General features: G+C 46.9%; 2 protein-coding genes across 9 annotated transcripts in view; one reads left to right on the forward strand and one right to left on the reverse strand.

Annotated features, from left to right (window-relative positions):
- The window catches only part of LOC135898758 (uncharacterized), a 139,783-nt gene that overhangs the window by 110,609 nt on the left and 7,589 nt on the right, over window positions 1-21,585 (forward strand). For 2 of the 8 annotated variants that reach the window (XM_070535501.1, XM_065427895.1), the window contains 3 exons: window positions 17,428-17,487; window positions 17,554-17,628; window positions 20,490-20,543. In XM_070535501.1, coding sequence (XP_070391602.1) covers window positions 17,428-17,487; window positions 17,554-17,628; window positions 20,490-20,543 — 189 coding nt within the window. The other 6 variants (XM_065427894.1, XM_070535503.1, XM_070535504.1 and 3 more) reach the window with 6 other exon arrangements.
- On the reverse strand, window positions 4,373-5,660 carry LOC135898756 (histone H3.1-like). The gene is made up of 2 exons (XM_065427889.1): window positions 5,463-5,660; window positions 4,373-4,772 (listed from the first exon to the last, which is right to left on the reverse strand). The coding sequence occupies exons 1-2, from the start codon at window positions 5,593-5,595 to the stop codon at window positions 4,495-4,497; spliced, it is 411 nt and encodes a 136-aa protein (XP_065283961.1). The 5' UTR covers window positions 5,596-5,660; the 3' UTR covers window positions 4,373-4,494.

A 21,585-nucleotide genomic window follows, 5' to 3' on the forward strand; every position in this document is an offset into this window, starting at 1 on the left:
ATTGAAAATTCACCATTTTTAAAGAAAATACTGCGTTAAAAATAATCAAATGAGCTGTACTAAAATTGTCCGACGGCAGCTTTTGAACGAAGGACCTCTAGCACAGAAGGCCGATATTTACGACGCTTGGACAAGCGTAACTGTTCAATTAGCAGTGATTATGCGTGCTCGCAGAGTCTTTCTACTTTCGCCATTAATAAAAGTATAAATTGCTCTGGAATTTAGGCCAATTTAGGGCCAAATAAATCGCAATAAATGAAGCCATAAGAACGTTTGAAAACCCAAGCACGATGATCACACCGAGTCCATGTCCTACCCATCATTCCCATGGTGGTTGAACGATCGCAGCACCGAAGTTCCCTCTAGTAATTGTGGGCAACTCCATGCCACATAACACCGCGAACAACATGCCATCACTTCGGGGCTTACCCAGACAACGTGCATACCATGTGGGTTTGCGCAAAAAGTTCCAACCATTTATACGGTAGTAGTAGTAGTAGTAGTATAAGACTTTTATTCAGCCAAAAATTACAGGCCGAGCATATCGACCGCCTGGGCGGCCAGTCGACGCTGTTCTTCTTCACCTTCAGCGCCAAGCCAGTCGAGCCAGGTGGTGATGGAAAGCGAAGGGGGAGGGTAGGAACTTGATTGCTGAGCAGTCGGACAGTAGAGTAGGCAATGGGATAGGTCTGCATAAGTAGACGGGCAGTTGGGACAGGAGGGGTCGGAGCGATAGCGATAGAGAAAGAGGCGGGAAGGGGTAACCAGTGCATTCATTTGGATGTGCCGCAGAAGGCGAGCCTCCGGCACAGTGAGTGATGGATGAGGGGGAGGGTAGAGGCGCTCGTCGAGACGGAGCTGGAGGTAAACTTCCTTGATAGTGCGGCGCAGGGAGAGTCCCCCAGAATCCTGCGAGGGCCCCGACCAGGGGATCAACGGTGCCCGGTTAAAAACATCACGGGCGAGCTGATGGGCCAGCTCATTGCCGTCAATCCCCGAATGCCCAGGGACCCTTTATACGGTACAAACATTTGTTAATGCGCACTGTTCGCTCACATAGGTAAAGCAGACTGGCACACACAAACTTATAGCCCGACTCGCGGCATGTTCGCAGTACTCACTGATACTTGCGTAGCTGAATTCTTCGGCATTCTTTGCTATCTTCCACTGTTCAACCTATTCTCCCCGCACATTCACAGCCGATTTATAGTACTAATAGGATGGTGCTTTGTAACAAAATTTATGATAGGCCACTTGAGAAGGTGAAGACTTTAAATGAAGTAGGTTCAGCAACTTCGTGAAGCCTCCCCCCCCCCCCCTTCCCAGCAGGAGTAATCACAACACAAACCTTCCCAGCGCAGGCTTCGCGGAATAAGCTTGATGAAAAGTGCTGTTCACTGTTTTCTTTGTTTTTTTTTTTTCATTTGTTTCGCATGAGCGCACGCACGGTCACCTGTGCTCCTTCATTTCTGTAACAATAGACATACGAGGCCTCTTTCTTGCGGGTTAATTCACTCCGAGCTAAATGGATCTCGGCGCTATCAAACATAGCTAATCAAGCTACACGGGTAAAAAAAAAAATATGTGCATTTGTTCAAGCTTGCGATGACCTCTGTGGAAAGATGAAGTATATTTGCCTTCAGAACCAAACCCACAGTGCAGTGGCGCACTCTAACATACATTGTACGTGCATTCTGCTATACGCAATGCTGAGCGCGAAAATTAAAAGAAAAAACAAAATTTCAGTTTGTAAATTTAACTTGGTAAGAGGCTCCAGTGTTTCGACAGTGATCGCCATCAACGTGATGGACAACTGTCAAAGAAAAACGACGTTTAAAGGAGGCACGCCGATATCCGCCACTCTTGCATGACCTACTTTTCAACGTTTTGTATAACTTTACGGGCTTCTGAGAGCGCATATGAGAGGGTCGCCGCTCCATTTGCTTACTTTTGTTTTAGTTCTCCGGAACAACTTCTCGGTCGCCGAGATCGTACGGCACTTTTATTCTGTATAGCGTCTGATGGAATTACGGCGAGCCACACCCTCTTCACGGGGGGACGAAGGAAAACGAACTAAATGACGAAAGGCCTCTATTCCAACAGTGCACGTGCACGCTGAGCACATTTTTGACAGCAGGGCACTCGCATACGGTCGCCGGGGTTTGTATATGAGCCCTCGATTTAAAGAATGCAAACGACGTTCCGGCCTGCCCACCACGTGCGTATACGCTTGGCTGGCGTCGGTTTGCGCCAGGTATACGTGCTTGCGCCGACGGTCGCACAGCTTCGCATCGCCTGTGACGCCCAGTTCACTCGCTCGCGCAGCGGGACTCGGGGAACGCGCTGTCGTCCGTCAAGTGTCCGCTTTTGATTCGCTTCAAACAAGGCGGCGGATCATCTTTGCGCAACTGACGTTAGGTGTGATAGCAAACAAGACGTCGCCCGCTTTTCTCTGCCGCCCTTACGTTTGGTCCGCGGCCGATTCCCTCATGCCACGAAGCAGCGTCCTTGAGCGAGAAATTCCCGGCTCGGCGCGCGGCCCGTTGAGTCATCCAAGCGCGAAGCGGACACATGTTTTCCTGCCGCAGTGTCGACACTCCATGTTGACAGTATACGTTCCCCGAGTGGCAGCAACGAGTCAACGAATGGGCCGTCGTAAAGGGCTGAGGTCCTCTGTGTAATTGTCGCTGAAGCGCCTGCTTACCGAGCACTCGTGGAGCGATTTGTCCAAGTTAACTGCTTAATGAACTACTTTATTCAAATAGCTCACCTCCAGATAACTGCCTCTAACATGAATAACATTAACTGCCCTACTTACTACACGAAGAAAGCTATCACCTGCTTTAACTACCTTAGAAAAGCAAATGGCTTTGTCTTTCATTGAATTTCCGCTGCCTTTTTCATAAGTATAATGGATAATGTTCATTTGCAGGGAACCAGCAAGTGTTCCTTAGTATAGGCGTCCAAAATTTTTATTGGCTTTGAAGAATACAATGTATTCGTACTGATAGCAGGTCATTCAGTGTTTTGCCTCACGCGCCCGTAACTTTTGCTCTTACCTACCTTTCAGCCCAGTCCAGCGCTGGGCACTGCTAAAGCTTTTCCTCACTATAGCTCTCAATACAACTCCCGGTAAGAATAAGAAACGGAGCTTACAGCACAGCTTGCACCTTTCGGATAACTTCGCTACATTGGCAGAGTAGGATTACCTCGAGGTGTCTTCAGAATAGGGCGAGCAGGTTATTTTTACAGCTGTTTCTATTGAACGCGAAGCATTTGGCTACGGACACCAGATAAACGGTTTCAAACCTGGTCTGGTCTCGAATAAAATGGGTCAAACTGCAATTTGCGGTTTTTTTTTTAAGAAATCCAGAGGTTTGGCGCTGGCGCGTATCGAACCAAGCACAACGCGCTCAGCAGCCGAGTCGTAACCATTTGGCTATTTTTTTAATGAGCATATGAATAAATTGAAACCATATGCATGAATCGCTCGTAAAATACACTTGCAGTGACGTAGCGTCTAGTCGCGGTTTATAGCTGCAGGTGCGCTTATCTCGAGTCGTTGACTTTGCGCTGCAGGGCTCCTGCGTAGCATTCAGAAATGCTTTGCATCAGCATAAATGATCGTAGGTGGCTGATGCCATTTTTTTGTTCAGCAAAAGAACTACTCTGAACATGCGCCATGCATACCGACGTCACTGCATATACTGCATATTTTAGGTGAACTCCCCCCCCCCTCCCCCCCGCCCCCATTCGGCCTGGATGTTTCGAATGTCTGACAGTTCAGAAACATCCTGGCTCGTCTCTTGAAGCTTAGATCCGATATTAGGAACAAGGAGGGCTGGTGAAATTAAGAATTTACAGCCACAAGTTGGAATCGGTGAGAGCAAGACACGGATCATTTGATTCATTAAAAAAATTAAATTATGGGGTTTTACGTGCCAAAACCACTTTCTGATTATGAGGCAAGCCGAGTGGCTTGCTGGTACATGGTTATACTATGAGAATGCCAGCACACTTGAAAGAAAATCGAGAAGCAGACATAAACAAATGACAGCCAATTTCCTGTCGCTTTGTCTATGTCTGCTTCTCGATTTTGTCTACTTTCAAGTTTGCTGGCATGTTCCCCGAACAATTAGAGATCGCAGAAGATTGAACCCTTGGGCCTGCAGCGGAGATAAAATTATACGTACAACAAGTACGTCAGGAAATCCTAGAATGCAGGAACCTTATGCAACCTATACTTTTGCTTGCAAACGCTGCTGCGAGAACGTGAATGTTAGGGGCGGACTTCTACGTGGTTGCTTCAAGACTAGGAGTGACGCAAGTAGGTGCGATAAGCATAAATGTGGTTACGAGTGAAACAAAGGAGAAAGTTGTGGGAAGGCGACTTTATTGGACATGAAGTTAAAAACACATGATGGGTGGAATGAGATGAATGTACAGCGAGGATATATTTACAAAGCTCATGGCGAGCTGCGAGGTATAAAAGTACTACGCGCGTTCACCGCGGATTCGCCGAGCAAGCTGAATGTCCTTAGGCATAATCGTGACACGCTTGGCATGAATGGCGCACAAGTTGGAGTCTTCGAAGAGCCCGACGATGTAGGTTTCGCAGGCTTCTTGCATGGCAAGTAAGGCCGAACTCTGGAAACGAAGGTCAACGTGACGGTCCTGAGCGATTTCGCGGGCGAGCCTCTGGAAAGGGAGCTTGCGAATGAGCATTTCGGTGGACTTCTGGTAGCGCCGGATTTCCCTAAGGGCAACCGTACCTGCAAAAAGACAAGTGCGAGACGACAGCGAAAGTTGTAGAACATGGGAAAACAACGCCATCCGAACGGTGAGTAAATCTACCGACCCGCCCAGCTAGGTACCACACTAGCTGAACTCGCGCAGTACCGTGTTGCGTGACGTGGCACCCGATGCGGATGCACAGAGTCCAAGAAGAGCAAGACACAGGAAGTATCAAGCCGTATAGATGAGAAGGCAATGAAGTGGTGGCGACAGCAAAAAGACAAAACGCCAAGGAAAAACAACTGGGAAAGCACACTCAAGCGAAGCGGGGAAAATGAGAAGACAATGCAAACCAAAGAACGCCGTGACCACACACGCAAGTTCGCGACTAAATAACTGCAATATATATTTTTGCTTAAAGACTGCAAACAAGGCACACCAGCCAAAGAAAGACTGGATATTCAACAGCGGTCGAAAGAACTATGCCCCACACTGGCTGCAATGTTTCAACAACGGTAATTCCTTTCGATAGCATGCACGCACTGGCAAAGACGATTCACCGTGCTCGCCGATTTACGACTGAAATAAGAGCAAATAAGCAACTGGCCATGACGATGCACGAAATATTGAATAATTAGCAAGATGAATGGAATATAGAAGTTGGCGCATAAAGTTTCTGTGCCGTACTAAGCGACTAAAGAAAGTTACGCGAAGGTAGAAATAGTTACCAGGCCTATAGCGATGAGGCTTCTTGATACCACCAGACGCTGGTGCAGACTTCCGCATAGCCTTTACCGCTAGTTGCTTGCGTGGTGCCTTCCCACCGGTTGATTTGCGGGCAGTCTGCTTGGTGCGGGCCATGACGGTATAAGCGGCTAGACGAGCTGTGCGAACAGTTGCTGTTCCCAGGACGAAGTGAACCGATGAAGCCGGTGTCGCCAGTTTATAGCATTTTTCGAGCATGCGCACTGCGATGATGGCCTCCCGTTTATGCAAGCGCACATCATTTTAGTTCGTGTATCAGCAAACGAATACCATGTCAGGGAGCATGACCAAGTCAATAATGTGGTATTGATGCTACGAGCTTTATTCTAGTGTTCGCCCTGACCAACACCCCGCCGATAACAGCACGTCTGCGTTATAAAAGATGTTGGTGTCACGTGAAAATGACCCGCCCTGGTTACTAAGTGGATTTGGCGTTGCGCCGCTAAGCACGAGATCGTCGGATCATATTCCGGCCACGGAAGCCGCATTTCCAAGGGGGGAAGCATACAGAAACGCCCGTATACTGTGCATTGGGTCAACGTTAAAGCGTCAACGTCAACCAAAATTAATCTGGAGCCCTCCACTACGGCGGACCTCGTAATCAGATCGTGGTTTTGGCACGTAAAACCCCATTATTTGTTCACTTGCAATGGCAGGCAGCCTAATAGAAAGAAAAAGCATCATCACGCTAAGCACCGCTATATTATGCTGTAGGTTATGATGACTATGATAAAGAAACATTTACTAAGCATTCCATTGAAAAGACACAGGTTTTCATCGTGTCTTCACGATTCGAAGACCACAGGCATTCTCATAGGAGGTCTAGCCGAGACACGACACTGCGTGTTCTTGCATGATTGGATCTTTTCAAGGTACGTTACCGGATTATTCTGCTGAATAAGTAACTCAGTTTACACCTAGCGTATACATTAGCTGCTCTCTATGCTATTTAAAGTAATGCACATGTGCATAAATCAGCTAGAGATACTCCTTGGTGAGTAACTGTTTACGCTGTTCTACTGCTAAGTGCGAAATTAATCAATTGACTCAACGACCAGCACGATGCTACTAGTGGCAGAATAGTAACTGGCGCACCCACTAAAAGTTGGATTTGCGATAATAATCTTCGCAAGCTTTCATTAATTTTGAACCATTTATATGGATCTATTCCTAAGCCAATTCACTTTCTCTGTTACTAACCCATGTAGTTCTGTGAAAGATAAAAAAATACTTAAGACTATTCTGAACCTACGTAAATGTGGCATGGGCGATAAGCAAAGCGTCTTATCCGTCTAAACTTACTATGTATAATGTTGTTATTGAAAATTTTCCAGTTACTTTTCCTCTGCCCTTGTACAAATGGCACATGGTGCTAGATGCCTAGTCAGATAACTCATGTCGTCACCTCGTACCACATCACCATAACAATCATGTATTCATGTATTGTCAAATGAACCCATTGTTATTTCATTTCACATATTCTTCTGAGGCATCGCTTTAAGGATGCCTAGCTAGGCCGGGAGATGTGTGAAACGTTCAATTCGTCTTACACCTTAAAAAATTCGCCCAAACCACTGGCCAGCCACAAAGGTGTGTCCATTTGCCAACCGCGATACGCTTACATCTGCGACTATACAAGTGCCCAACCGCAAACACCAGGCGAGCAGTTGTCTGTTCACTACGAGTTCATTGGACAGCGCGCGCCGGTAGATGTGTGTCAGCGAGATCTTAATGAAATTGACTAGGCATTTCATTTTCGTTCAGTGAATCAAAACTTGTCTTGTCTGAATTAAAAAAAAACATTTATTTTTCTTTCCCAATGTTTCTTCCCTCCTCACATAGTCGCGCTTCAATCGTTGCTCCCGTAACCACCCTTGCCGATGTCGGTGACAGTTTGTTTTGAACCACTTTTAGCCCGAAGCTACGCCACCTATTTGGATCGACCTTAGTGTGTATGACTACGCTGTTGTAGCCATTAAAACTGTCACATGACAAGATGCAACTTTTATTCAGCTGGAATGGGATGTATATAGAGAAGAAAGTTATCGATACAGGAGGCCTGAATGCTGGTGTTCATGCATACCCATCCGTAGCCGTCACGATCTTTCTTGCATCTTCGCTTGTTCGTTCGCATAGCCCATTATCGCCGTTCCTATGTGCTCGCAAAATCAGAAGCAAAATGCATGACTGGCCAATTCAGCTGTCTTGTCCGTGGTGAGGCAGGTTAACCAGCCATGAATTCTGAGCCTTGACGTGCAATCGATAGCAGCGCTTTCCCGTTCCCGCCACATGAAGGGGCCCGTGTAAATTGCGCCACACAATGCTTCGGCTAAAATTCACGTCGCTTGATTGCGGTTTGAATGTAAATGCAGTCGGTTAATCGGTCGTACAAGAACGTGTCCGATGACCGAAACTCTTAAGCCGTCATAAAATTCTCAATGCAGCAATGGCCTTCAATACCGGAAACAGTTAAAAGACAATTTCCGCTCACCTTCACCGTTCATTGACATGGGCATCCAGGTTTCTTTTTTTTTCTTTATGAGCAGTTGTTTTCGTTCTTTTTTTGAAGTTCTTCCGATGAGCTACTGCGGCAAAAAAATAAAATCGGAATTTGTCCATTAGTGACACTGATAGTATGTCTGGGTTACCAACATCCCGTCGCGCCTCTTTTTATTACATCGTTGATAAATGTATGAAAGGGCTCGTCGCCGCCTCCTGGGACGGTCGGGTACTTTTCTACAGTAAAGTGTTATAATAAATAAAGCCTCTACAAGGAATAAATAGGTACGAGAAGCACTTGAAGAGTTTCTGTGATCAGTTCCCAAAACTAGTCGTGGAACAGCTGCCGCACCAAAATATGAGTGCAGACATGAAGAAAAGAAAAAGACAGAAAAGTTACAAACACCGAAACAGATAAGCAGCAGCGCTAGCATGTCACTTATAGTACGATTCATTCATTCATTCATTCATTCATTCATTCATTCATTCATTCATTCATTCATTCATTCATTCATTCATTCATTTAGCATGTCTTATAATATCTACCCGCCATGGTTCCTTAGTGGCTATGGTGCTAAGCACGAGGTCGCGGGATCGAATTCCGGCCACGGCGGCCGCATTTCTACTGGGGCGAAATGCGAAAACACCCGTGTACTTAGATTTAGGTGCACGCTAAAGAACCCCAGGTGGTCGAAATTATTCCGGAGTCCTGCACTAGGTCTTACAACCAAATCTTGGTTTTGGCACGTGAAACCGCATACTTTAACTTTCTTTTTATATCTGGTTAGAACATTGGATAATGGCAGCACGCACACAAGCAGAGATACAAAGTAGAGATGCTACACACAATGAATATCACAACAAACACAGCATTGCAACCATGGGCTCTGCATACATATAGTTATTACAAGAACAGGAAACGCAGATCCACAATTTCGAAAAAATGTTAAGATATAGAGAAACGCTAATAAAATAGAAATATTTCTGAATCACGAGTAATTTATAAAGATACCCAATAATTATTCAGAATCTCTGTTCCCCCCAAGAAGGTGTATTAAACCAAAAGCTTCTCCAGCAGCCGCGGTTTTCCATCAACTATACGCAGTTTTCCTGACGGCATTTTGCGGCAGACTTCCACTGGCGACGTTGTCTTTGTTGCGACCTTTGATAGCCATAGGAGGGAGAGTGGGAGAATAATTAGGCTCGTATTGAGGGCAGCGTGCCAGTGTGCTGACAGACTGCAGCGCCCTGTTCGCTTTAGTTAGGCCTTCTTGAATCTACCCCACACACCGCGCTCCTTGCGTCTAGGCTCAAGACCTAGTGGATGCTTTCAGTGTTATGTTGATTCTTGACGAATACTCGCGGTGCCACAAGCAAACATCCCTCAAACCGCCCCTGTCGAGAATGCCTTGTCACACCCGCTCTAGTTGCTTAGTGGCTAGGGCAGTGCGCTGCCAAGCACGAGGCCATGGGATCAAATCCCCACGAAGGCGGCCGCATTTCGATGGGGGCCGAAATGCAGAAGCACCCGTGTAACGTGCATTGAGTGCACGTTAAGGGACCCCAAGTGGACAAAATTAAACCGTAGTCCCCCAATACGGCATTCTTCATAATCATACCATGGTTCTGGCTCGTAAAACCCGAAAATTAAATTAGTTAAATGCCTCGCCACCTTCGCCTCACACATCCATCTTTTCTGTGTAGGAACCGTGGTTCTATTCCACCATCGGGTATGTGTCTTTGTTTCTTCATTGAAGAGGCCTGAGACCGGGTAAGACAGGAACCTTACTTACCGCAATGTGCCTTGTATGAGGCAAAGACTGCTTCACATTTTTAGAAACACACATGAGACTGACGACGTGTGATAAAGATGTCTGTGTCCCTGCTCTTTGACTCGAATGTCTGTGCCAGCTTGAATGTACGGAAACACGATGACAAGGGCTTCTCCCATAACAAAGAACGAGGAAAGAAATACAGCGCAATGAAGACAAGAAAGGGGACGTAGGGCACAGGACATCGCCAGTCATGTACACTGCGTATTTGCCCGTGTCTCTATCGCACTATGAATCTTCGTCCTTAGTTATGAACCAACTCGCCCAAGAAAACGTTTTGCTAAGCTTCTCTAATATGTACTACAGTATCGTGCGGCAAAAGTGACTGCTTTTCAGTGGTTCGCACGAGTTAAAGACGGGAAAGACTTAAAAGACTTACGTACGCAAGAGTTCCCGCCGTATGGTCTGCACAACCGAAAAATAATCAAGAGAAGAGCTCATTGAGGCGTAAGCATGCCCAATGAAACGGGCAATAAAATTGACAGTGTTGGTAGCTCCCACGTAGCTCCTCTTTAGTCATAAAAATAGGCGTCGAAGGCTGTGCAGGATATTTTCTTATGCAGCCCACGGTGTTATCACGCCGTAGTGAGATCAGCCGTCCGTCCAGACGGGTAACGCTATCATTCTGCGATGGACTGCCAAGATTCCACCGCACTCATTTGGGCGCTTTCACCACACATCCGTCGACATGCATGTAAATAAGGCCAGACAAGAGCGGCGAAAGGCGTCATCGCTGTTCCCTTTTAAACTTTACGCCGTTTATCTTATAAAGTGAACGGTTTCAGGTGGAAAGAACGCAGTTAATCACCTCGATCGCAACATGTTCGCCTGCCGTCACACCGTTCCCGCAAAAGACGGCCACATTTCCTGGCAGGCCTTATAACGGCGAGATTTCGGGGACGCTTAAGCGGCTGGCCTAAATGAGAATCGCGATTCGCATCGCCGTCTGCCTCGAGCGACTGATACGTTATGCACTCGGCTCGTGGCAACGTCCCGAAAGGCGTCTCATCGCTGTATATCAAATGCCGCTGCAACGCTCTTGCCCTCGGGGCTCGCCAGGCCATGATTGCGGCTGAGCCTCGATGGATATGGCGCGCATAAATACGTTTTTTTCCGGCCGATTCTGCGAACGGTGCGCATGCATTTAGTGAAGCCTATACGCAGGATATCTACCGTCTGCTTTAAATGTAACAGGAGAAACAGTTGCAGTACGAAAGCCTGGCTCCCTGTATCGGAGCTGTTAACCACAATCGCCGTAGGATAACTTTGGAAAGTAAACGTAACAACGCTAAGCCACAAAATAACTGGCAAGGATTTGTGATGGACCCGAGGGCAGGTTGACAGATGCAATTAAAGGGTCTTCATATGTGCACCATGACAGACTCTCGGTGACAATCCAGTTTCCGTCAGTATAACACTTTGATGGACAGGGGGAGACAGCCCAGGGCTGCCGGGCGGTAGATTGGCGCTGCTTTCGAGAAGAAAACTACTGGAGCAGTGTATCCATCGGACATTCCTGCGAGCACTTAATGAACGAGTGACATGAATGCTGTGGCTATGTCACAATCTAATGCGCAAATAATTCGCTTCGAAGAAGGGTTAGGTTATACGACGTCAGTAGCTGTCCGACGGGTACATAAGATGAATTAGCAGACTATAGGAGAGCAAACAAAAATGGTCAAGTTTCTTTTGAATTCACCAACAAATAAAATGATGTTCTTGTTAACACAGCGGTTATAATATGTCAAAGTTACGATAAGAAGAGTAGCTATAGGCTACAGGATGAGGACTCGGCAACCTTTTTGAAAGATTTAAATAATGCTTAAATCTTCAGCGAGTTTCCCACATCAAATGGCGCGTAGTTTAGTTCCCAGAAATTAAAATGTTCCACAAAAGGCTTTGGCATGCCTCTAGTAGAAGTGAAATTTCTTCAGTAGCGGCGATTTCAAGCTCTACTCCCAAGCACTACAATTTCAACGGCACGCAAACTTAGGTAAGTATGCCCACCAAACGCTGCATTTCTATGTGGTATTATCATACAAAGTCTGTTCTTATATGAATCTGCTGCGTAATGTTTTTCACCACGATCGCTTTGGCTCGCCTGTGGAATACTGAAAGCTGCAAGTACGTCGCGAGGCGCCCCTTCTTGCTTGAACGCTCAGCTTGTGCTTCTGTCATAACGTTTTGCTTTTTCTTGTTGCATGCACTTATCATCACAGCTTAGATTTGAAGTTCTTGTGAAGATTTGGACAAGCGTCGAGGCCAATGTACGCTTATATGAAAGATAGAGCTTCGGAAACAAAATTATGGCGTGTGCACAGCTGGGCCTGTCCCACATTGAGCCCTTCATTCCTTTCCTCGTCCCGCCCCTATACTCCCTGGAAGTAATAAGTCTTCATGGCGCGACAAGCCATGGCCTAGCATAAGCTGCTCAAGGACGTCGTCACCTGTCGGGCGAACAAACACAAGGTGCCAACTCACTTCGGCCCGCGTATATTACTGCAACTGGACAATGCAGAACGATGCTTACTTATTTCGCCTGCGCGCACATGCTGTTGCCTAGCACTCCCAGTTTAGGTGAATGAACACGGCGGCTCCCTGCCACCCTAGAGTTCGCTCGCAGCATGCCTCCATTTTCGCTGGTGTTCCTAGCGGCGTTGATCTGCCTGCACGAATGTGAGTGCACTAAAGCGACTCAGGTTATGAACTGGTGTGGAAAGAAGCTGAGTAAGTACGCACGGAAGGAACGATGGGAGTTATAGGCTGGAAGGCCGCTGCAAACGCGCACTCGCAAAAGGCGTCGGAAATCCGAACCGTATACTTAAAACTCACAACTAAGCAGTGCGCGCGCGAGGTGCTAAGAAATACGCTATATACTTGTACACACATGGACTCCGTGTTTTGATGCAGCATACTTAAGTCGACAATTACTTTAACGATCATTTTTTTGCTGTTTCCGTATTTGCGTTTATCTCCATTGACCCTTTACTTGGTGATCCCGTGGGCGCTGCCATGTTCGATCATGTGGTGGAGCGTCCATCGCTTGCCTCAACTGCGTCCGTTGCCTCCACGTTTACAATGAGTGTGTTTGACGCCGGTGAGACTTACAAAACCTATGTTTGAGGAGCTATCGTAGACGGTAACTGGGCGGACGACACGAAGCTTTGGCCACAGCTTCAGAGGCCATGCAAAAGCGCTTTGGAAGCTCATTAGGCTAGGTCCAAACGGCGCGAGCAAGCAGGGTATACGGCGCTTGTTTTAAGGGCGAGGCTAAATATGTATTCCAAGCTATCCAAACTTCCCGTTCATGAATCGAATCACGATTAGTGCGTTTTGCTCTTCGTTCTTTATTTGGCAAATATTTTGAAGCAGCGGCTTGTCACCTTTCTGACTCAGTAAGTTTCCCTGGTGCGGTCATTATTTGCTTATTTCTGCCTAATCGCTTGAAACGTAGCCGTTTTGTACATTCTAATACCTTGTAGCAAAGATGTATTACCGCTAGTAACTCGCTTATTCTTGTGGACCGTCTCAAAATATTCAGCTTCGACCATTCCTGCGCTATCGGGGTACTCCGTCATTTATTGTGCGTATGTGGTGTGCATATATTCAAGTGCGCGCCCATTCAATTATTGACATGTTGCCGATAGAGTGGGTGTAACATTCCGTGCCAGTTGGGGTATATGCGTGTAGCTACTGTGGGCGAAATGTAATAGGACAGGAAGCGGCGCTACTCCCTTTGTCATTGTTTAACGAGCGGTACTCACTCTTGCCGACGCCCCGGCATTGCAGCACAATCTTTGAAGGCTATAGCGATACAACGCTGGCGCATGAGCAAATTTCTGTATGCTCGAATAAAGCCGCACATTTCGAAGTGCCGGTAACACGTACGGACAGTTGCAACAACGGTTGCTAACTTGGCCACACAGATTCATTCCATTTCTTAATATGCCCCGTTACCATTTTTGCAGCCAACTACTGCACACGTTTTCTATCCACATGATTCAATCCGGCATGATTGGAGCACAGCGCATTAGCGAAAAATCAGTTCCATTTCCGACAGCTGATTGTACAGAAGCAAAGTGCTAGCAAAGCAAAGCATATGTGTTAATGGTTTCGTATTCGTGCGCTGTCACTGAGGCGACGTGCGGCGCACCGCCAAGAGCACCATCTCATTTCTACGGAACAAACTGCACCACGTAAAGGATCAGTATTACAGTGTCATTCATTTTCGCACATTTCTATGGACGACTCGGGGCTGTTTAGCGTAGCTCAAATGGGATGCTCAGGACACTGCAGCCCCTATTAATGTAGAAGAAATGCTATCATAAACACCCCAAGCTTTCGGACACCCGATGCGCCACAGAAACCTCACCACGGAGCAACGCAGCAGCCATGATCACGCGCTCTTTGGGCTAGAAATGTTTGTCAGTGGGACCATTCGGTGCGGACTGGCATCCTTCGTTTTCAAACTAGTTTTGACACAGCGTGAAATATTGTATATTGTTTAACGTCGCTTGTTTGTGTTCAAAGTACAAAGGTGATCGTCCCTGGTATTTAAGGTATCAGTCTGGAAATGTGTTTGATATAGTAACATATTTGCAACTATCGAGTTAAACGAATAAATTGTTTCATTATGATAAGGCATTCATTGAGCACGTGATAAAATTGTTGCAGAGCAATTTTTAAGAAATTTTATACAAAAAAATGTTTCATTCCCGTTAGTCGTTAGGAGCAGGGTGAGAACTGCTTGCATAAGAAGAAAACTATATTTGAATATCGAAGGAATGACGTGGCAAGCTGTCTTCTCCCATCTTTTCTAGATCCCATTCAACTAGCCAAATCAGCGAAGTTCGCCGCAGACCTGTTTGCGTCTTGCAGGGAGCAACTAAAGATGCTTGGAGTGGAGCCGACTATCGTTAAGGTGACAAAGACACGACACCCGACAGAAATGCTTTGAAGCATGCTATAATTGTAAACAGAACAGCGCGTATTTTTACAGGGACAAGGAGGGAGACACGACACGGACGACTTGTCCCTCCTTGTCCCTGCCAAAATACGCGCTGTTCTGCTCAAAATGGCTTACCAACTTGCCCAAACGTCCGTTTTATAATTGCAAACCTCCGTGACACACGGCCGCTTAAAAGAAGAGTGCGTGGAAGAGATGAACACTTCCAGAAACAACATTTATGGAGAACTTCTAAGCACAATATGTATTCTCTATGCGCCCCTTGCATTGTCCTATTGTTCATTATTAAGTGCATATGTGTCAAGTTGAGCATGTAACATGTGCGTGTCGCCCTTATGAGTGCATTTATCACGGACCTTCCCGCTGTGTGTATCTTATGTTCGTTGCTTACTGTCAAGCAGCTTTTGCTCGCGGAAGAAAACACATCTGGAGGCCGCTCTTTTTCGTTTAGTTATCGATTATTTGCTGTGGTGAGATTCAGGTAGAACCACTGTGGATAAATTCATGAACATGCTAAATCAAATTGTGGGGTTTATCATTCCGCGGCTGGCACAGCACTCTGTGAAGGACGCTTTAGTGAACAGTATCGGACTGATTTAAGTCGCCCGGGTTTCTTCAACGTGCTCGTAAATCGCGGTACACGATCTTTTTTTTCTTTCCACCCCCATGCGGCCACCGCGGCGAGGAATCGAGCCCATGACCTGATGTTCATCAGCAGAACGCCATGTATTCTATGAGCCGCCGCACCGGCTTACCGGATTAGGACCACTTTCTGAACGCTATGAACTTCACAAAATTAACGAACGCGTACGCTACGGTCGACACTGCACAAAGTGTCCAGCAGGACACAAACGCAACACGATGCGCGACAGCGATTTCAAAGGTAGCACTTCGTGCCTAACTCGGAAACTTTCGACATTGAGTTTTGCCTAATCGGTCAGCCAAACACAAGACCAAGCATCTTAGACATGCGTTGCGAACGAAGACAAAGGCATGAATCACTGCACAGGAAGCGCCGAAGCTTACTGCGCAGTGGTGCGTTTTCTATAAGTAATTGCACCATTTGCAAAGCACGTCTACATGCTATAGCATAAAATAGTCCAGTTCATCGTTCTACTGACAGAGGTAAGCACACTCTGGCCCGCTCACTGAAGTGCTGTATTTTGCTAGAGTTCGGTACTTTTTCCTCGGGTTGGGTGAAATCGTTAAGCATAGTGCATTTTAAACATTCGTCCTTGCGAAATAGTCACTTGATAGTTGGCCTCCCTGCTTTTCCTTTCCTTTTCTGCATTTCACGTGCAATCACGTGATCTTCATAATGTGTTACCTATCTCAAGCGACAATAATATTTCAAATTACGATGCTATAGACAGGGCTTGAAGGGTAGTGGTCTGGCCTTGAGCTGTCACGTATCCACAATACTCAGTGAGCTGGCAATATCAAATATTTCTTTTTTCGCCAGCTAGAATCATGTTGAAATATAATTTCATTCGCAATGCACTCACAATACCACTGCAGTAATGTGCGGGTCAAGGGTAATGAAATTGCGTAAAGCAACATGCGCTTCCATGTATGCAGCGATGTCAGGATTGGGGGCTCAATCCCATCGTCCGTGGTCCTTTGCCAAGATTGGAGTACGGCATGAATTCGGAGGTAGCTGGCCCATGCCGTCGTCCAACTTATTTACGCTGAGATCGTTGATGAAGTGAAGAACTATTTCTCATCGAGAACGAGGAAAAAGAGTTTATTAACAGAAATTAAATCAGTCTAACATGACTGCTTGAGAAAAAGAGTATCAGTCCAACATGACTGCATGAGAGAAGTGAATCAGTCTAACATGACTGCTCAAGAGAAGTGTGTTCAGCATTCGCACAACCACAGTTTTTATACACTCGATCCTTCGGCCATACGAGGCGGCGACTGTTCGTTTACTCATCACCAACTCGCCGCTGCTCTGCAGATCAGTTTACAGACACAAAGGCATACACATTCCGATGCCCAAACGACGGCGTTGGAGGGGTGCCGTTCCGGGAACTATCGGTGCCGATCGAGGGTCGCTCGTTGTTTTGCGTCATGCCGAAGCGTGAGAAGCCCCAAAATACGTCGTTCCCGCGGCAGTTTGTCCATGCGTGTCAAATCAGCTCCGCGTTGGGGAACTCCGGAACCATTGTTCAAACACCGAACTCGTTCCGTCACAATGTCGATGGGGCGGGTGGAAGGCGGCGGATTCCAGCACAAAGGCCGCTTCTTCAAACGCCTCCTAGCTGCAGTGACGGAGAGGGTGCGGAATGCGCCTCTTTCCCCCCCTTGTCGTAATCGGGTGGCAATCCTGCTTAGCGGCTCGCCATTCTTAACAGCGATTACTGTTACCGTCTAGGTGTCTATTTAATGTGAATGAACCTTGTGTATACCATAAACAGTCAGCGCCACCCGAAAACTAAACGAATCCAGCTGTCTACTAGATTGAAAAGGTGACACTCTTACTACTTCATCGAAAAAGTCGGCCCTTTGTAATTCGTGCTTGTTTTATGATTATGTTAAGTTTGCAAGCTAAAATGTTTCTATACATCTCGGACGCTCACTGGAACATGTGCGGCTTGCCATTGTATACTTGTAAACTCTACCTTGCAGGAAATAAAAAGAGCGTGCGTCGTCATCCGCGTCTGCTACGCCTATGTGGACGATCTCAAAGTAAGGACAAGTCAAAACGTGGCTGAGAGTGCTCACATGTACTTCAAACGTACTATTCTCATCTAGGAAAGCGACGAATTTAACACTGCGTTTCCGAACTGTGTCAAAAAGATCTTTCAAGCCATGGAGGCGGCGTCTAAAGTAAGTCCTACCGCTTTCATTTTCTATATTTCTATATGACTCCCCAACGCAACCTTCAAAATAATTTGACTACCATTAAGAGTGGTGCTGATACCAGATGTGGCAGCATCTTTTTGAGAATTGGGTTGAGAATTCATCATCAGCATAGATGAGTGTCAAGAGGTAATGAGGGTGCAAACACGCCCACAATATCTTCGCATATTCACGTCGCCTTTCATTGACGGCGTCACATTTAACCACGTCGAATAATGTGAGAGCTTATCTGAGCAGCACGCTTCATCCACACGAAAGAGAGGAACTAATGAGACGCAAATGCTTTCTAAAAGAATAAGGCGTGAGGGGACTTAAAATATATTTGCTGTCCAAACACAGCATTACGCAGAAAGAGCAATTGCCGTCCCGACGCCAGCCCTTTTACATTGCGACTCCACAAAACGACAAACACGCCACAAGAATTACACACAAACCAGCTTGCTTGAGTGCAGCATACTCAAGACTGTTTATCTTGAGCCATTGGAGAACGGAAGAGAACAATACATCTTTGTTGTTACTGCATTGTGAGAGGCAGTAGTCTGGAAGTGTGTAGGAGGAGGAAGAGAAAGAGTAGGATGCAAAGGAAGGAAGGAAAGGCAGGGAGGTCAACCAGACGCACATCCAGTTTGCTACCCTACACAGGAAAAGGGGTTTAAGGAAAGAAAATAAAGGAGAAGGAGGAAAGAAGATGCTGTCAGTGTGAGTACGTGCGGATGTCCATAACTTCACGTCTATAGTCGGTCACTGAGGCTAGTCGCTTTCATGAAACGTAGCAGTGACCGCGTCGCTTTGTAAGCCTGCGACGCGTGGGGCCATGGTGCGAGAAGAAGAAGAAGAAGAAGAAACTTTAGTAAAGAATAGTCCGGCAGTTCTTGATGTGGTGGCCTCAGGTGACGGCTCGAAGTTCTTGGACTCGAGCGGCATCTTCGGCTTGCCGGACGGCCCAGAGCTGGTCTGCCAGCTCTGAACTTCTGATAGCCGCCTCCCAGCGGCGGCGACGCCTACGGAGAAGGTCCCCGGCGGCTCCCGCATCCGGGGCGGCGTCGGGAAGAACGGAGCTCGAGCCTTCTACTCTGGCAACAGCCGCGATTATGGACGCGTCGCCAACGGAGCTGCTTTGATTACCGTTGTTGCCGGTACACTCCCAGAGCATGTGTCGCAGCGTTGCTCTGCGTCCGCATGTTTTACACGCGTCTGTTGGGTACAAACGCGGATAGCAGTGGTGTAAGATAGCGGGGCTAGGGTAGGTGTGTGTCTGGAGCAAGCGTAACGTCACGGCCTCGTTCCTGTTCAGTTTATCGTGTGGTGGCGGGAATTTGCGTCTTTCGAGTCTGTAGTGTTGGGTGAGGTCTCTGAACGTGGTTAGGCGATCGCCCCACGCCCAGTGTGTTTCTTGTTGCTGTGTTTCTGTTGTAGTGTCCCGATCCGGCAGATCCGATGCCCCGCTCTCGGGGGCGGAGGCGGCCACATAATCAGCGGCGGCTCGGCGTGTGAGACCTCGAGCCGTGGCGTGGGCCGCCTCGTTTCCCGCTAGCGGAACATCGGTGTGTGCCGGGGTCCAGAGGAGGAAGACCGTAGAATTTTGGGGTTGCGAGGGCGAAGACGAGTCCCCGTCGTCAGAAATTCGGAGTATGCGGGCCGCTTCCCGCGAGACACGACCGCGCGCGAAGCCGCGGATTGCCGCCTGCGAGTCGCTGATCACGATCGCAGCGTTCGGCACCGCGACGAGCGCTAGGGCTATCGCGGCTTCTTCGGCCGCTTCCGTGTGTCCCGTGGTCACCGTGGCGCTCGCGAGGCACCTACCCGAGCGGTCTACAACCGCTATCGCGTGCGCGCTTCTCCCTCCTCCATATCGCGCCGCGTCTACGTACACCGCCTCGTTGCTGTTACCAAACTTCTTCTCAAGGTCTGGTGCGAGAATATTATTCTCGAGAATATTATTCTCTGAAAATGGTCTGGTATATAATCGGTTTACCACCCTCTGAAGAACGTCACGTTCGTTGTCATAGAGATTACGAAATCAAATAATAAATGATAATAAAAATAAAGATAAGTGTGTAGGTTTTTCAGTAAAGCAACGTAGATGCTGATAGCATCTGTAAAAAAGTAGCTCAGCGTCAGTCTACGCAAAATCTCCAAAAAAAAAAAAACGTTAACCAACCTAGGTTGTGCAACTACGGCCATGTTTGACGTCATTTTCAGTGCCTTATTGACATTGTTCTAGAGGATATCCTGTTATTATGAAATGTGATCACTATTCTCCTACAGCTACTGCTATATACGCACCGTATGAAGTTAATTACATTCAGACAATAGCAATAACAACAAAAGTTTATGAAACAAACACGGAAAAAATTGACACAATATTTGAACGACCTCTAAGCTATTGCCGCACCTCATTCCTCGCGATCTACCACACTCTGTTGTTTCTTCTGTCCTTATACCAGATTTTGCCTAAAAGATGAGGACGGCGTTCCATTTTGAGATTTAAAAACTGTGTATCCCACCTCTTTAGGAGCTATGGGCTCAAATCATGACAAACAAAAAAATAACTTTTAATCTAAAAGGAAAGAAATTACACGGATGCCCACACTCGCGGTAGAATGTAACAGGTTGATTGTAATAACAGCAAAACGCAAATAAAAATGGGCATTGAGGCCATAATTATGGTTTAGGTCACCGCCACACATGATAAAAGGACCTACATGACATCACTTGATTCAGCAAGCGATAACTCGAGAGCAACAATTCAGTTCAGCCTATTCATATGCGATGATGACGTGCTATTCCTCTAGCCTGATACGCAGCCCGTTTCTGTTGCATTACAGAGTATGGCCACAGACTACCACGTGAATATCAGCACTATTATCGATGAAGTGAAGGTAAGCTTGTAGTCTATAGTCGGCATTTGGAGTGTGACATTAACGGCAGTGGTGGCGTAGATGTAGAGCATCTACCTCGCGTGCAAGAGGACCATGGTGTTCGAATCCCGGTCCCGCGCAATTTTCCACCGGATTAAAAAAAAATCCGCGTGCTGATACAATTGCATAAGCAGGCCTGGAGTGCAGCCTGATCCCGGTGAGCACAACCGGTAACGCACTCCCTCACCAGAGCAGGATTGACCACCCTGGTGCAGTACTTGGCCACAACCTCCTATATGAATACAACAATCATACCTTGACCCTCAGTCCCCAGCAGCTGCGAAGCAACTGACCACGGCGGCGGTCAGACCTGTGAGGCAGCAGCGGGATAGCCGAAAGTGAATGTGGAGGAGCCCGAATAACGGGACTAGAAAGAAAATAGACCTCATACTCTGCGCTAACCCTGGCATCATACAAGACGTGGACGTGCTCGGCAAGGTGCGCTGCAGTGACCATAGGATGGTAAGAACTCGAATGAGCCTAGACCTGAGGAGGGAACGGAAGAAACTGGTACATAAGAAGCCGATCAATGAGTTAGCGGTAAGAGGGAAAATAGAGGAATTTCGGATCAAGCTACAGAACACGTATTCAGCCTTAACTCAGGAAGAGGACCTTTGTGTTGAAGATATGAACGACAATCTTGTGGGCATCATTAAGGAATGTGCAATAGAAGTCGGTGCTAACTCTGTTAGACAGAATGCCAGTAATCTATCGCAGGAGACGAAAGATGTGATCAAGAAACACCAATGTATGAAAGCCTCTAACCCTACAGCTAGAATAGAACTGGCAGAACTTTGTAAGGTAATCAATAAGAGTAAGATAGCTGACATAAAAAAGTATAATATGGATAGAATTCAGCACGCTCTCGGGAATGGAGGAAGCCTAAAAGCAGTGAAGAAGACACTAGGAATAGGCAAGAATCAGACGTATGCGCTAAGAGACAAAACCGGCAATATCATTACTAATATGGATAACAAAATTCAAGTGGCTCAGTTCTATAGAG

This window comes from Dermacentor albipictus, chromosome 3 (genome assembly GCF_038994185.2).
Source record: "Dermacentor albipictus isolate Rhodes 1998 colony chromosome 3, USDA_Dalb.pri_finalv2, whole genome shotgun sequence".
Classification (NCBI taxonomy): domain Eukaryota; kingdom Metazoa; phylum Arthropoda; class Arachnida; order Ixodida; family Ixodidae; genus Dermacentor; species Dermacentor albipictus.